The sequence below is a fragment of the Stegodyphus dumicola genome, chromosome X2 (assembly GCF_044657685.1).
Source record: "Stegodyphus dumicola isolate Sdum_Otavi_A_Nest chromosome X2, ASM4465768v1".
NCBI lineage: Eukaryota > Metazoa > Arthropoda > Arachnida > Araneae > Eresidae > Stegodyphus > Stegodyphus dumicola.
This window is the reverse complement of record NC_140781.1, coordinates 40364724-40379257: the sequence shown is the minus strand read 5'-3', so window position 1 is coordinate 40379257 and position 14534 is coordinate 40364724. Positions and strand designations below refer to the sequence as shown.

Sequence of the window (14534 nt, the reverse complement as noted above, 5' to 3'; positions counted from 1 at the left end):
TTTGAACCACTCGCCTGATTATCCTGAGTTATCTCGGGTTCATATATATTGCAGTTAATTATTATCCCGAGAAAACGCAGGCGAAGCAGAATTTGTCAGTACGATTTGTTTTATCATAGTTTTACTTGGCTTGAACGAAATGAAAGGAAATAATCAACTTTGATTGGCAGTTTGCCAACTTTTGCTGGTTTTACGGTTCTTTTGGCAAGACTGGTCACTTTCTTCCCCTCTTGTGTAATATACGTCGGCTTGTGAATTAGTAATGTATAAAGAATAGTTGTGTTGAGAAAAAGTAAAATAATGGCGATGATGCAAGATAGCGAAAGTGATGATTTTTCAGATAGTTATTATGAAGAAGTGAACATTTGCCAGATGTTATTCCTGTTACAGGGAAAAAAAATCAAATCCAACGAGCCAGTGTACTCTGTGCTCCTGTAAAAGAGATTCCAGAAGTAAGCCAGTAAGAAAAGAGACCAGATACCACTGTATACAATGTCTGGCATCACTTTGTGTTGTCCCTTGTTCTCAAAAACTATCATACAAACATTAATATTTAACTTTTTTCAATTGCCCGAGATAACTCAGGATAGTAAACTAATATTAAAACTAAATGCTTTTACACCTGTAAAAAATTGAAAATTCAACTTAAAACCTACATATATAGTTTTACTTTGTTTCCTTGTATTTGATGATGAAATAAAAAAATGTGATGATTTTTTGCAATGTTCTTCAAAAAAATCTGTAAGGGAAGCAGTTAAGGGACTAGATATGTAATGATATAAAATGTAAATAACTAATTTTTAAAAGTAACTCACAAATATTTTAGAAGTTATAAATGTTCACTTTGCATATTATTGTATTATCTTTTTGTGACAACAGCTTTTATACTGATTTCGTTTTAGAATCCAATGTTTTGTTTTAAATAGAAGATTTAGTTTTGCTACTACAGTTGATGGTTTGGTTTATGTAACTACGGCAAAGTCTCTTGGGCTATCTGTCTAAAGGGGGATTTTCTAAGGGAAACCGGCTCATATACACATTAGGCATGGGAAAAACTATGAAGACAGCCCATTTGCAGGATTCAAACCTTGGACCAAACTACCAATACTTGGTGACTTTACTGCACAGCCGCTGCACATAAAGGATTTGATATTAATGTGGTGGTGCTGTTTGTAGTTTAATAAAATACAGTTAAGATGATGAGTTTTAATCTACACTTTATTACGTTGTCTCAACTAAGAACCAACAACTAGTCACCTGTAATGTTCGACTTGTTTATTTAATATGAATACAGAAAGTGAAACAGAAGCACCTATGTTAATAGACGATGAAGCAAATATAGTAAACAATAAAAGACCACCTTTTTTGCAAGGGGAAAAACAGGAAATTTGGTTTTACCAAGTCGAAGCCTAGTTTCAAATACAATTATTTGATATCGCAGCTTGAACCCAAAGTATGTTGAAACTATATGGGACATTATAAAAGACACTATGGCTAATAAATATTCTTTGGTGAGAGACAGATGCAAAACAGTAATACACCTAAGAGCTGCAGTGAAAGAGTATTTTAACCCGGGGTATAACTGAATGAAAAGCTTCAGACTGGAATTCATTCTCAACTTTATATAATTTAAAATTGTTATGTGGTTAATTTGTGTAAATAACTTCTACATAGTGTAAATATTTGCTTCTTTAGTTATGTTATTTGTTTTATTACGTTTCAGTTGTATCGAATTTCACTTCTGACCAATGAGTGTACTGCCCAGAACATGCAGTCATGGGGAGGGGACAGTGTTATGAAATGTTCAGGCGTGGTAAAATAGCTTCCCCGCAAGGCAGGTTTAGGGATGCCATATTTTAGTGACAAATGGGCAATTTCTCACCAACTATGCCAACTCTGCCACCCCCTTCTATTTTCTGGCAACCCTAAATTCACCTTACGGGAAAGTTATCTTTCTGCACCTGGACATTTCATAACACTTCCCCCTCCCAAGGACTGCATTTCCCAGGCAGTACAATCATTGGTCAGAAGCCAAATTCAATACAAACCAAAACGTAATAAAACAACAAATAACTAAGGAAACAAATATTTATACTATGTACAAGTTATATACACAAATTAACCACATAACAATTTTAATTTATATAAATTAAAGTTCAGAATGAATTTCAATCTCACGCTTTTCATCGAGTTATACCCGGGTTAACTACTCTACAGTTCTCAGATGTATTCCTGTTTTGCATATCACAGTCTGAAGGTTCAGTCTTTTCACCCACAGGAAGATCTGAAACTGTTTATTTATTACTCTGTAGTTTATTTGCAGCATGCATACAGTTCACCTCAGTACTTTTAACAGTCGGTACATGCTTATTTCGAGAAATCCAGTTCCAATGTTTGCATCAGGGTCATGAAGAGAATCCAATCCTTTATAAGCCCAAGTATCCTGGCTTAGAATCAAGTTTGATCCTGGTTTAGAGTCAAGTTTGCATCTGTAGAAATCGTATTATGAGACACATACTTACATAGTTTGAGACGATTTTCTTGTAATATTGAAACACTCTGCTTCCCATCTCTTGCATCACATGCACTTTCAGATGGTTCAATACATGCTAACTGCGACTTTGTAACTTCACTAACAGTTTCAATCAACTTAACAGTCTCATTTTCACTTTCTTCCAACTCTACTTCAGGCACTTGGGGATCAGGAACTTTATTTTCATGAATTATTCCTTCGTCTTTTACAGATGCTATACTAGCCACTTCTTTTATTTCTTCATCTTTACAAATAGGATCATCACTTTCTTCCATCTCAACTTTAGGAATTTGAGAATAAAAAGCTTCTTTCTTGTCTTTCATTTCTTGATATTTTCATGTTCTTTAAGAGCTGACCTGAATAAGATGAAGGAATAATTCATGGAAATAAAGTTCCTGATTCTCAAGTGCCTGAAGTAGAGTTGGAAGAAAGTGAAAATGTGACTGTTAAGTTGTAGAAACTGATAGTGAAGTTACAAAGTCGCAGTTAGCAAATATTGAACCATCTGAAAGTGCATGTGATGCAAGAGATGGGAGAAGCTGATGTACAACTTAAGTAGAGTTGCATATTGCAAGAAAGTACAACCACTTCTCACACTATTTATGTGTCTCATAATACAATTTGTACAGATAAAAACTTAATTCTGAACCAGGATACTTCTGCTTGTAAAGGATCGGATTCTATTCATGACCCTGATGTAAACATCGGAAATGGATTTCAGGAAACAAGAGGTAAATAAGCTTGTACCAACTGTTAAAAAGTGCCTAGATGAACTGTAAATATGATGCGAATAAACTACAGAGTGAAGAACGGTTTCAGATCTCCCTCTGGGTGAAAAGTCTGAAAGGACTGAATCTTCAGACTGTGATATTCAAAACAAGAATACATCTGAAAACTGCAGTGAAAGCGTATTTAACTTGGGTTTAACTTAATGAAAGGCTTGAGATTGAAATTCATTATGAAGTTTAATTTATATAATTAAAAATTGTTATGTGGTTAATTTGTGCATATAACTTGTACCTAATGTATATATTTGTTTGTTTTAATATATTTTAGTTGTATTGAATTTGGCTTCAGTATTGCTCAGGACGTGCAGTCCTTGGTATTGGGCAGTGTTGCAAAATGTCCACGCGCGGTATGATAGCTTCCCTGCAAGGCGAATTTAGGGTTACCAGAAAATAAAAAGGGGTGACATGGTTACCATATTTGGTGAGAAATTGCCCATTTGGCTACAAAATATGGCAACGCTGCCTTCCCTTGCCATTTTCTGGCAACCCTAAACACGCTTTGCATGGAAGTTTCCTTGCACCGTGCTTGGACATTTTGTAATAATATTTTCAAAGAAAGCGAAAATAAGAAAATTCAGCATCTGGGTACTGGATGAGAACTCTGAGATTATAAGCCACGTCAGCTTTTGCAAAAAATTAAAAGTATGAACAGTGCTAAAATATTTATGGCTGGATAAATTGCCTGATTTTATAAACATTATTCTTGACAAAAATTTAAACAAATTGGCTACAATGGTTGACAAAATGCATAGGATGAAAACTGAAAAAAGAAATTTATGGTATTTCACCAAACATTAATGTTAAGGATGTTTTATTTACAAGAACAGCTGCCTTAGAACAGAAAATTGATTCAATGCACATAAAGGATTGTTCTAGATCAAAACTTTGATATCATCTCTGAAACACACCTCAAATTTGTAGCCATTCGAGAAGGCGAGAAGGAAATTTAATATGAGAGTTAAACATTTTTTTTTTTTTCATTTTTAATCTGGAAATCACTGCCGAGCTGATAAAAGTTATTTGCCATGTGCTTGGCAAAAGAAGTTGAAAACTCCATAGTGCAATAGGATTAGCACCTACTGCTGTTGTTGATATCAATGACAGCTGCAAGTTTCGTTTATTGATGAAAGACAAAAAACACAGGACTGCAGTTCTTAGTTCTATTCAGGTGCTGATTCATTCCTCATTCCTGCAACTCATCATAATACAACAGCAGATAATTTTAAATTATACACATTGAATTGAACGGAAATTCCCAATTACGGAATTAAAATTTTAACTTTAAATTTTCATACCAATTTCCGTTTATATTAGCTAGTTTAGTTTAAAGTTGATGAAGCTATTATAGCAGCTGATTTTCTAAATAAATTTAAACTTTTGGTTGACATTTATAATAAACTATTAATCATAATACAAGAGTAGATGATTTTAAATTATACACAGCACATGGAATGGAAATTCACACTAATGGAATTAAAATTTTAACTTTAAATTTAGGACTTGGAAGAAAATTCCAATTTCTGTTTATATTAGCTAAAGTTGATAAAGATATTGTAGCAGCTGATTTCTAAATAAGTTTAAAACTTTTAGTTGGCATTTATAATAAACAATTAATTGATGGGATAATTAACCTACCTATTCAAAGTAATTTAATAACAGTACTTTCTGATAACTCTATTAGTAATCTAGATAAAAACTCCGAATATACCAATTTGTGATAATACCCAAATTTAGTGAAATCAAATTTATCAGTATAAACATTGAAGGGTACTATTCGGTTTCGAGGGCCGTAAAAAATCGTCAAACTAATAATGCTGCCAAAAATAATTGCGGCAAGAAAGGAAGTATAATAGTAAATAACTATCTAAGATAGATGTTTTAATTTAGATGAAAGGTTAATTTCATATCATACATTTTTTTTATTATAATTTATATGGAAAAAGGCTAAACATGACTGAATGGAAGCATAAGAATAAATAACCATTTCAGATCATTATTATAATTTATATAAAAATTGCTAAACATAACTGAATGAATGCCTGCATCGCTATTTCACTACAGACTTATCGCTAAAGCACAATTTCATCTCTTGGTTGTTCAAACGTAATTTTCTATAATGAATGATGCCTTTTCTTTGAAAATATTCTCAGTAAAGTGCAGAATCGCTCACTTATTTGTTTGCCGCTTTTTACAAGGGTAAAAACAATTAGATTTTTGTCAATTTTCTTTTACTTTTTAAATGAAAATAGGTTGATGTGTACATAGATAAAGTCAAGGGTGCACACAGTGCCATTTTTGTGCAATTCTAGAATTTTTTTAAAGTGAAAATAGGTCAATGTGCACATGGATACTGAGTATGTGCAAGTCTTAAAAATGCATCAAGCAGTGGGTGATTCTGCAATTTACCCAAAATTCTATTGAAGACTTTTCGTCATGAGCAATTTCCAAATTGTTACATCCATAGGATATCAAAAAGGATTTAAAATCAAAAAAGGATTTAAAAATTAAACTAGCACTTCAATGATGTCTTAAGAAATATAGAATTATATAAACTTACGCAATATGAAATCAGAACGTACGCTAGATTTGGCGTGCTGTTAAATGGGCGCATTTGCTAGATTTGGCGCTTTTGCGCATACATTTTCGCTGCAATTTTTTTTTACGGCCCTCAAAATGGTATAGTACCCATTGAAGCACGATGTTGAGTATTTTATTACAAGAACAGGACAACCTGTTTATACCAAAGCTAGACAACTGGAATCCAAGTGACTACAAATAGCAAAACAGGAATTTCAATATGTTAGAAAAATGATATTATTCGTCCCTCTTAATCCCAATGAGACAGTCCTCTTTACATGGCTACTCAAAAAGATTTTTTTTTCCCCAATCATATGGAGACCACCGCCATTTGAATGCACAAACAATATCAGATCATTCCATATCCCGGTTAAAGGACTTCAACCCCATTTTAAAAAATACTCAAATATTTTCTAAAATTGAGATTTGTATGAAATATATTTCTGGATTCCTATTAATGAAAATGATAGGCCGACAACTGCCATTATAACCTCTTTTGACCTATATGAATTTAAGGATAAAAGTTTGGGGGTTTACGAAATGCACCTTCTACCTTTCAAAGATTTCTTAATGAGGTATTGAGAGGACTAAATTTTGTTTACCCATATTTGGATGATGTTTTGATTGCATCAAATACTGAAGAGGAACATGAAAAACACTTAAAATTAGTTTTTGATAGGTTGCAAAAATACAGATCGAGAATTAATATTTCTAAATCTGTTTTTAGAGCTAACAAATTGGAATTTTCAGCTTTCTAATTACACCTCATGAATCAAAACCCCTGCGTAAAAAGGTTAAAGCTATTCTTAATCTTAAATTACCTGACACTGTTCATTATCTATGAACCTTTCTCGGAATGGTTAATTTCTACAACTGTTTTTTGATAAAAGCTGCTAGTTCTCAAGCTATTTTACTAGAAAACTTAAAAGGCACAAAGAAAAGAGATAATCAGAAAACAACTTGGACAGATAAAGCCATTCAGCAGTTTGAAAAATGTAAAGAAGATTTAGCAAATGCTGCTCTTCTGACACCAGACTCAGAATTACCTTTTTCGCTGTGCACAGATGCTTCAGACAGGGCAGGAGGTTCAGTTTTACAAAAATTCAAAAATGGTAATTGGAAACCAGTCTGATTTTATTCCAAGAAGCTTAACCTCACACAGCAAAATTATCGTACATATTATTATAGTGAACTTCTTGCAATTTATCTTTCCATTTAATACTTCACATATTTTTTAGAAGGAAGAAAATTCACAGTGTATACTGAGCACAAGCCATGCATTTTCCCAAAAGCCTGATAGAGTATGTCCAAGGCAAATTCAGAAACTTCAAATATTTCTGAATTTACAACAGCTATTAAATACATTACAGGTAAGTATAACGTGGTAGCAGATACATTGTCGAGATTTGAAGAAATCACCTTAATTGATTATGATCAAACTGCCCAAGCACAAAAGTGAGATGATGAATTTGAGACATTCCAGAAATCTACTAATTTGACTTTTAAACTCTTTCCATTTGAAAAAAAAAAAAAAAAAAAAAATGCTTTGATACGTCAACACAGCATATTTAACCTTATATACCTGAGAGTTATATGAAAATATTTCATCAGTTTCAAGGATTATCCCATCCTGGAATAAGATCAACAAAAAAACTAATATCTCCAAAATTTACTTGGTGAAATATCAAAAAAGATGTTCAGCTAATCTTGAATTCCATATCAAAAATCTAAAATATCCTGGCACACAAAATCAATATTTGGCGAATATCAGAAGCCACCAGAAAGATTTCGAGAAGTACATATGGTCCATTACCACCATCATATGGTAACACCTACTATCTGACATGTATAGATAAATACACCAATTGGATGGAAGCTATTTTGCTCTAAAACATCTTGGAAGATTCTGTAATGAAGGCTTTCTACAGCAATTAGATTGCAAGGTTTCGAATACCCTTGCATCTAATTACTGATCAAGGAACTCAATTTTCATCTGAAATATTTCAAACCCTGTCAAGAATCTGTGGCATTAAGCTTTTGCATTATCACCTGCAGCACTATGGCAAGGTAGAACAGCTTCACATATCAATAAAAGGCTGCTTTAATAGACCACAGCAGTATAACTTGGAGTGAAATATTACTAATTACTCTTAACATTACTCTTAGGCCTATGAACAGCAGCCTATGATGATGCATGCTAATTATAGAATTGCAGAGATGGTGTATGGAGGAAATATTAAACTTCATAGAGAATTCTTTGAAGCAAAAATAAATCATATACCACATGGAACTTTCTTTATAAATAAATTACAAAAGTATATGGAATTAATCCAGCCAAAGGAAACTCAACATATAGGTATCCCTAAATTATTTATACATAAAGATTTAGAATCAGCCTTTCACATTTTTCTTCGCATTGGAAGAAACTCAAACCACCAGAGGATCAATATTTTGTTATCAATTATTCAAAACAATATTTTACTCTCAGGATATAGAATAAAGTAAATGTATCAATAGACAGATTGAAGCCAGCATATATTCTACCGTAACAAAATCCTGAAAAAGAAAAATCTACAACTCCAAATTGTGTAAACAGTACATCAACATCAGCTGAGATTCAACCTAGAACAACTGTGGCTCAACCTAAAATTAAATCAGCTTTAAGACAACCCCAAACTTGTAAAATTCTTAAGACACCATTGCGGTTCCAAAACTGACATATATTTATATATTAATTTTATTATCATTTTCAGAATAGGCACCATTACTTGGTCCCAAACATTTTTAAGTTAATGATAGTTACTAGTAGGGAAGTAAATGTACCAGCATAAAATGTAAACATTCACTTTGCATATTACTATAATAATTTTCATTATGATTTCTTTTCATAATCCAATGTTTTATTTTAAAGAGAAGGTTTAGTTTTGCTACTAGAGTTGAAAAATGAAGGATTTGCTGCTAATATAGTAGTGCTGTTTGTAGTTCAGTAAAATACCATTAAGGCAATGAGTCTTTATCTGCACTTTATCACATTATCTCAACTAAAAACCAACAGATACACAGCATACAAAAATCTAGAACAGGGGTTCCCAACCAGGGGAAATTTCAGAGTTTCTAGGAGGAACATAGTCAGCCTATTATTCACTGTTACATTAGTTTATGAATATAAAAAACTATCTTTACTCAAGTTTTAATATTTATCACCATTTTCCACATTTTTCCTTGTTTAATTTATGAAAGACGTTAAAAAATAATTATTTAAGTTTAAATAAATTTATATGTATTTTTCAAGTTTTGGAAAGGAGAGAGGAGGATTGTTTAGCAGTGGATAAAAGGATTTAAGTTTTTTAAGTTTTATATTAAAAGAATAATAACATGCTGGATATTAATTATTAAGGAGTTCAGGTAACAGGAATCTGCAGCAATTTTTATAAATTTACAAGACTAGTTTCCAAGGTTTGACTGCAAGAGAGTAAATGACTAAAGAGAAGCCTATGCTCATGCTGAAGACGACAGACTAGAAAATTTGGGCAAGTTTCATCAAAAAATAAAAGCACAGCAACTAGTGCCATCTATCTACCAATGAAAAACGATTAGCAATCCCTCAAAATTACGTCATTTTGACAAGCCATATACACTCAATAACATACAAATTGTTGCACTAAAAAGTTATCCAAATGGTACGAAAATTCATATGCCCATACCTTATGAAATAATATGTACAAGATAAACTTTTGGCGGCCAATGACTGACCAGCTGGAGCTCCAGTGCATTGCAGCGGAGCATCCAGATGGTGTATAAAACAGAGGGCATTCCAATCGATTTTGTAGCCAAACATTTAAAACTACTGTTATCACTTATTCCTGTTACTCAAGCACTCTAACAATATTTTCCAATTAAAGCAAAAAAGAAACATTAATTACCTGGACGGATAATGTTAAAGGTTGAACACCCTGCAATGTACCTCGAACATATGGATCAAAATTGTCATCAAACATATACTGAGGCCTTAAAACATATCCGCACCTAATTAAATAGAAAAGGATTCAGTATATGAAAATAATTATTTATAAATTTAAAATAAAGCTATTTACATTTATACACATTAAAATTATTTAACACAGAATGATTAATCAGTGATTAATCAGCATGGCCGTTGCATCCCATTACAGAACATTACCATTGCATTTTATCATTCACTACTTGCTTATATGAATTAAACCAATGTTTTTAACCTTTAATGATAGGCACTTACATATGAATTCCAAATTCCTTATATATCAAATGGTTTCACATAAATAAATTTATTGCGACAAAAATCTTGGTATTTAAACTGTTATTGAATGAATCAAATTTAAACAAACATTGAAAGAATATCATAAACCGTTAGAGAAATTTAACTGCAGTGAAAAAAAATTTTTAATAGAATTTTTAGTACATGTATTTCATCTTTCATCTTTAACCGTAACATGGTAATGTCTCTTAAGATCGCTTAAATATACCACACATAAGTTTTACATATACAATATCTCTATATTTCTTAAAATTTCGTTCATTTTTCATTTAAATGAGAAAAGAAGAAAACAAAAGAAATGAAAATTTTTACATTTTTTAAAATTATAATGTCAAGCATTTATTAAATTCCAGAAAAATTACAAAAATTGTACACACTTTTGCAATGCATATGTATCAATCAGTTTACTACTGACTGGGTGAATGCTAAAATAGCTTACTGTCATCTTCACAAACAGCACTTTTTGGGTTGTTTTTAGAAATACTGAACAGAACATGACACATTCCCTCAGCATAGTCATAAAAGAGAACCTTTTTATTCATCTTCATATTATAAGAAATATAACAGTGATTTTGTTTTGTCATTTCTCAATTACCTGGCAATGGAATAAAAATATAAATTCATATTTCAGGTGTGATTTTTTCTGTTCTACTTTCAAAAATCATGGCATAGAATACATATTCAGCGATACTGTATGCATACTGCAAAAAGTGCAGAAAGATGCACTGCATATTGCAAAAAATGCAGAAATGTCAATAACTTAATTTATAACCAAAAACTATCTTAGTTGAATGCCTTTAGTCAGAAGAATCTATAGTTTCATAAGCAGAGTACAAATTCAGAAAGTTTCTTATTTTTTATTTAATTAATTCAACATTAATGCACCCTGGCAAACACAAAAAAGATACCATTATTTAAGAATGAGTATACCTGATCAGATTTAAAGAAAAATATTATCTCACAAAAAACATGTACAAATTAAACAATGAATAAAGAAAAACTGATTAACATTAGTACATCTGCCAAAAGAAATGAAAAATAAGTATAACTTAAAATATTAACTTATTTGTAATTATTATTATGTACAGTTATTAAATTTGCTGTCCTTTCACTGAAGCATTTATTTATGCAGATATTGGCAGATTTTGACTTCTTTGAATGCAGAGCACTTACTTCAGTAATGCTTCTTCAACACTCCGTTTCCAAGTTTATCCTCTTATCCAAAATTTTTACATGTGCAGAAAATATGGTTTCATTTTTTTTCTCTGGTATCAGCTGTAGATCTGGATAAACTGTATTCTAGAAGATACCAATTTGGCTGCAATCATTCTGTACTTTTTGAATAATGATTACATAATCTTCAGTGCAAAAGCTTCACATTTACAGTTTGCCATGTGGGTGAATTTTTATCACAGAAATGGAGTGCAATCAGTTTGGTCAAAAAAATATGTTGAAGCTCTACTCTTCTCAAAAAGATGAAAAAGGAAGATAATTTCATAACAAATGTGTCTTATCCAATGGAAACAATTATTTTCTAAAAAATAAGCATGACTGCAACACAAAGAACAATAACCTTTATGAAAATTATTTTATGTCTGGCAAAAGAACTAAAAAATGCAAAATCCCTATTTAGTAGACAGGACTTGGAGAGCATTTATAGTCAAACAAAACAAACCAATAAGGATAAAGAAAACTTCATTCCAAAAATGAAGAATCAACTGTAAAGCTGCAAGCTTATAAGTTTCACTATTTCCTCTTTACATCAACAGTGAAATTTTCAGAATTCCCATCATAGCATCAGCCTTGAACAGAGTTCTGTCTGGTAGCTCAATCAAAGAGTTTGAATGAAATCAGAGAAACCATTCATGCTTTTGAATTCAATGGTTATGGACACTATATGATGTCCTCAGATATGCTTATTGTATTCTCATTCTCCAAGAGATGGGTGTCACCCTGTTTCTCAGAGCCTTTGTTTAGAACTGAGAAAAAAGCGGGATGTGAAGATAAAAGAAAAGTAATGTAAAGGTGTTTTCCTTTAATGGATAGAATGTGGTGGGAATTTGGACCCTAATATCCTAAACATGCATGATTTCAACAATTTCTAATTTTTTCATGCAGAAATTCAAGAAAAAATTTTAAAACTACCCCCAAAAAATATATATACAGTTCATTATATCCAATTTTCCATCTTGGAGGTTTTCTATAACAATCTGAAATAAATTAAATGTATAGGAAACAGTATGGGACCAAAAGGTTCATTTATTACACATGGGGTCTGAATGTATCTACTTTTACACAGCCCAAAAGCCATATACAAGTGTAAATGTGGCCCTTATCCTAAAATATTTAACTACCTCTGCTGAGCTGCAAGCTTCATGTATTTTCCACAAAATCTGTGTCAAAGTTAAGTGATATATAAGGAAATGGAATGTTATTCATATATACTGGGAAAGGAAATAAATTCCAATAAAATTAACTATAAAATAACTTTATTATTAATTTTATATTATAAATATTTATGTTCATGTACATTATTTAAATAAAATTACTAATTATTTTCAGAAATAAAAACACATATCCACTTTCCTAATTGTACACACATAACTCCAGTTTCTTTACTAGTACACACTTGTTCTCAGATATAACATTTGTTTTTAAGTAAAGACAAAAATGTTTACAAGATTTTTAATTTAAATTTCATTAATAGAAGACCACTAATCAAAATGAACATTTTTTTCTTTTGTCAAATGAACTTGCTTGAAGAAGAAATGTTACTCCAAATTAGAACTGTAAGGAGATAAATATTTAAACAATTTTTTACAATTCTTCATAACCTTCAACAGTTTTACAACTCTGAATACAATGGAACCTCAAAAATGAATATATATCATCACAAACAAATTATCTGAACAGATAACCTCTCAAATGACGAATGATGTCTCAACATACAAACACCTGTCAACAAATAATTTTCACAAGAATTCTCTACAGCCTCTGACACAGGATTAATTCCCAGGGTCTTCCAATTAAAAAAAAAATTTTTTTTTCTCCTTCAAAGCCTGTCAGAAAGTGACTTACAGGATCATGAAACTGGCCTGGAGGAAATTATGGTGAGACTGTATTGCAAGCAGACTGTAGGCAAAGGCATGGGCTTAAAGATAAACAAATAAGATGTGGAAGAATTACTGAAGGCCATCAAAATGAGCTCATAAGGAAAAAATATGAAAAACTTCAGAAGCCACAACATAAGCAACTGTAGAGAAAATGTCTTCAAAGGATGGGAGATATAATCTTGAGTTTTGATACTGTATCACTAAGCAAAGCCACGGGTTTAGAAATTAGCAAAGATGTGAAGGAATTATCATATGATTATAAAAATTAGCTCAAGGAGAGCAATACAAATAACTTCAGAAGCAGCAATGAAAGGCAATTGTAGAGGAAATGAATTCAAAGAAAGATTGTGTGAGGAGAGATTATTCTGGTTTTTTGATTCACAAAATTTGAGGAAAGTGAAAAGTTTTCATGTAACAGTATCTCCCTGATAAAGTAGTATCAAGCAGCAGTGCAAGTATTTTCAATGACAATGTCACTTCAGAAGCAACTCAAAACCTACACAATAAAAAATAACATTGGATAAATTGTGAGTGAAATGGAAGCTCGATGAATCACAAGTGCAACTAAAGAGTCCTAAGTGACAAAGAACAGATAAAAATGGTACACCAGAGAGGATGATTTTATGGAAAAGGTCTCCTTATACAAACAATAACATCTTTCCTTTTCTCTTCTTCTTCACTTTCCAATTGTGCTGCCCATTTTCATGGACACAGCACAGTAAAATTAAACAGTATGGTTCACCTTATTTTATTTGCTTAATGTTGTGCTCACATTACTTGTCTTAGATTCAATGATTTCTGTTACTTTTGTGTTACAAACTTGTGCACTAAGTACTATTTGTTTAAAGTTTAAAAAAGCAATTATCTGCAAATGGATTAATTTATTTCACATTAATTCGTATGGAGAAACTGTTTTGGTTTATGAACATTTTAGATGATGACAGTCTTTATGAATGAATTATAATCATAAATCAAGACTTCACTGTATTTCATCTACACTCATGTCCATAAATTAAAGATAATTCGGAGTCACGTGGAAATTGAACTCTAAAATAAATATATCACCTGTAAAATCACTACACACATCTTCAAGAATCATATGCAAATTTCAGGAAGTAACCAGATGCCACCGATGGTACGTCACAATGTCCACCGATGGTACGTCACAATGTCGATAGTGTAAGAGAGTGATATATAAAGAATAACAGGCAAAGAAATAAAATTGCTCG

The 14534-nt window shown here is 31.7% G+C and overlaps 1 protein-coding gene across 4 annotated transcripts in view; it reads right to left on the bottom strand.

The window, feature by feature from the left end:
* Positions 1-14534, bottom strand: part of sl (small wing phospholipase C gamma 1) — a 326005-nt gene that overhangs the window by 63644 nt on the left and 247827 nt on the right. For all 4 annotated transcript variants that reach the window (XM_085809362.1, XM_085809364.1, XM_085809363.1 and 1 more), the window contains exon 27: positions 9822-9924. In XM_085809362.1, the coding sequence (XP_085665488.1) occupies positions 9822-9924 (103 nt within the window). The remainder of the gene's footprint in view (positions 1-9821; positions 9925-14534) is intronic.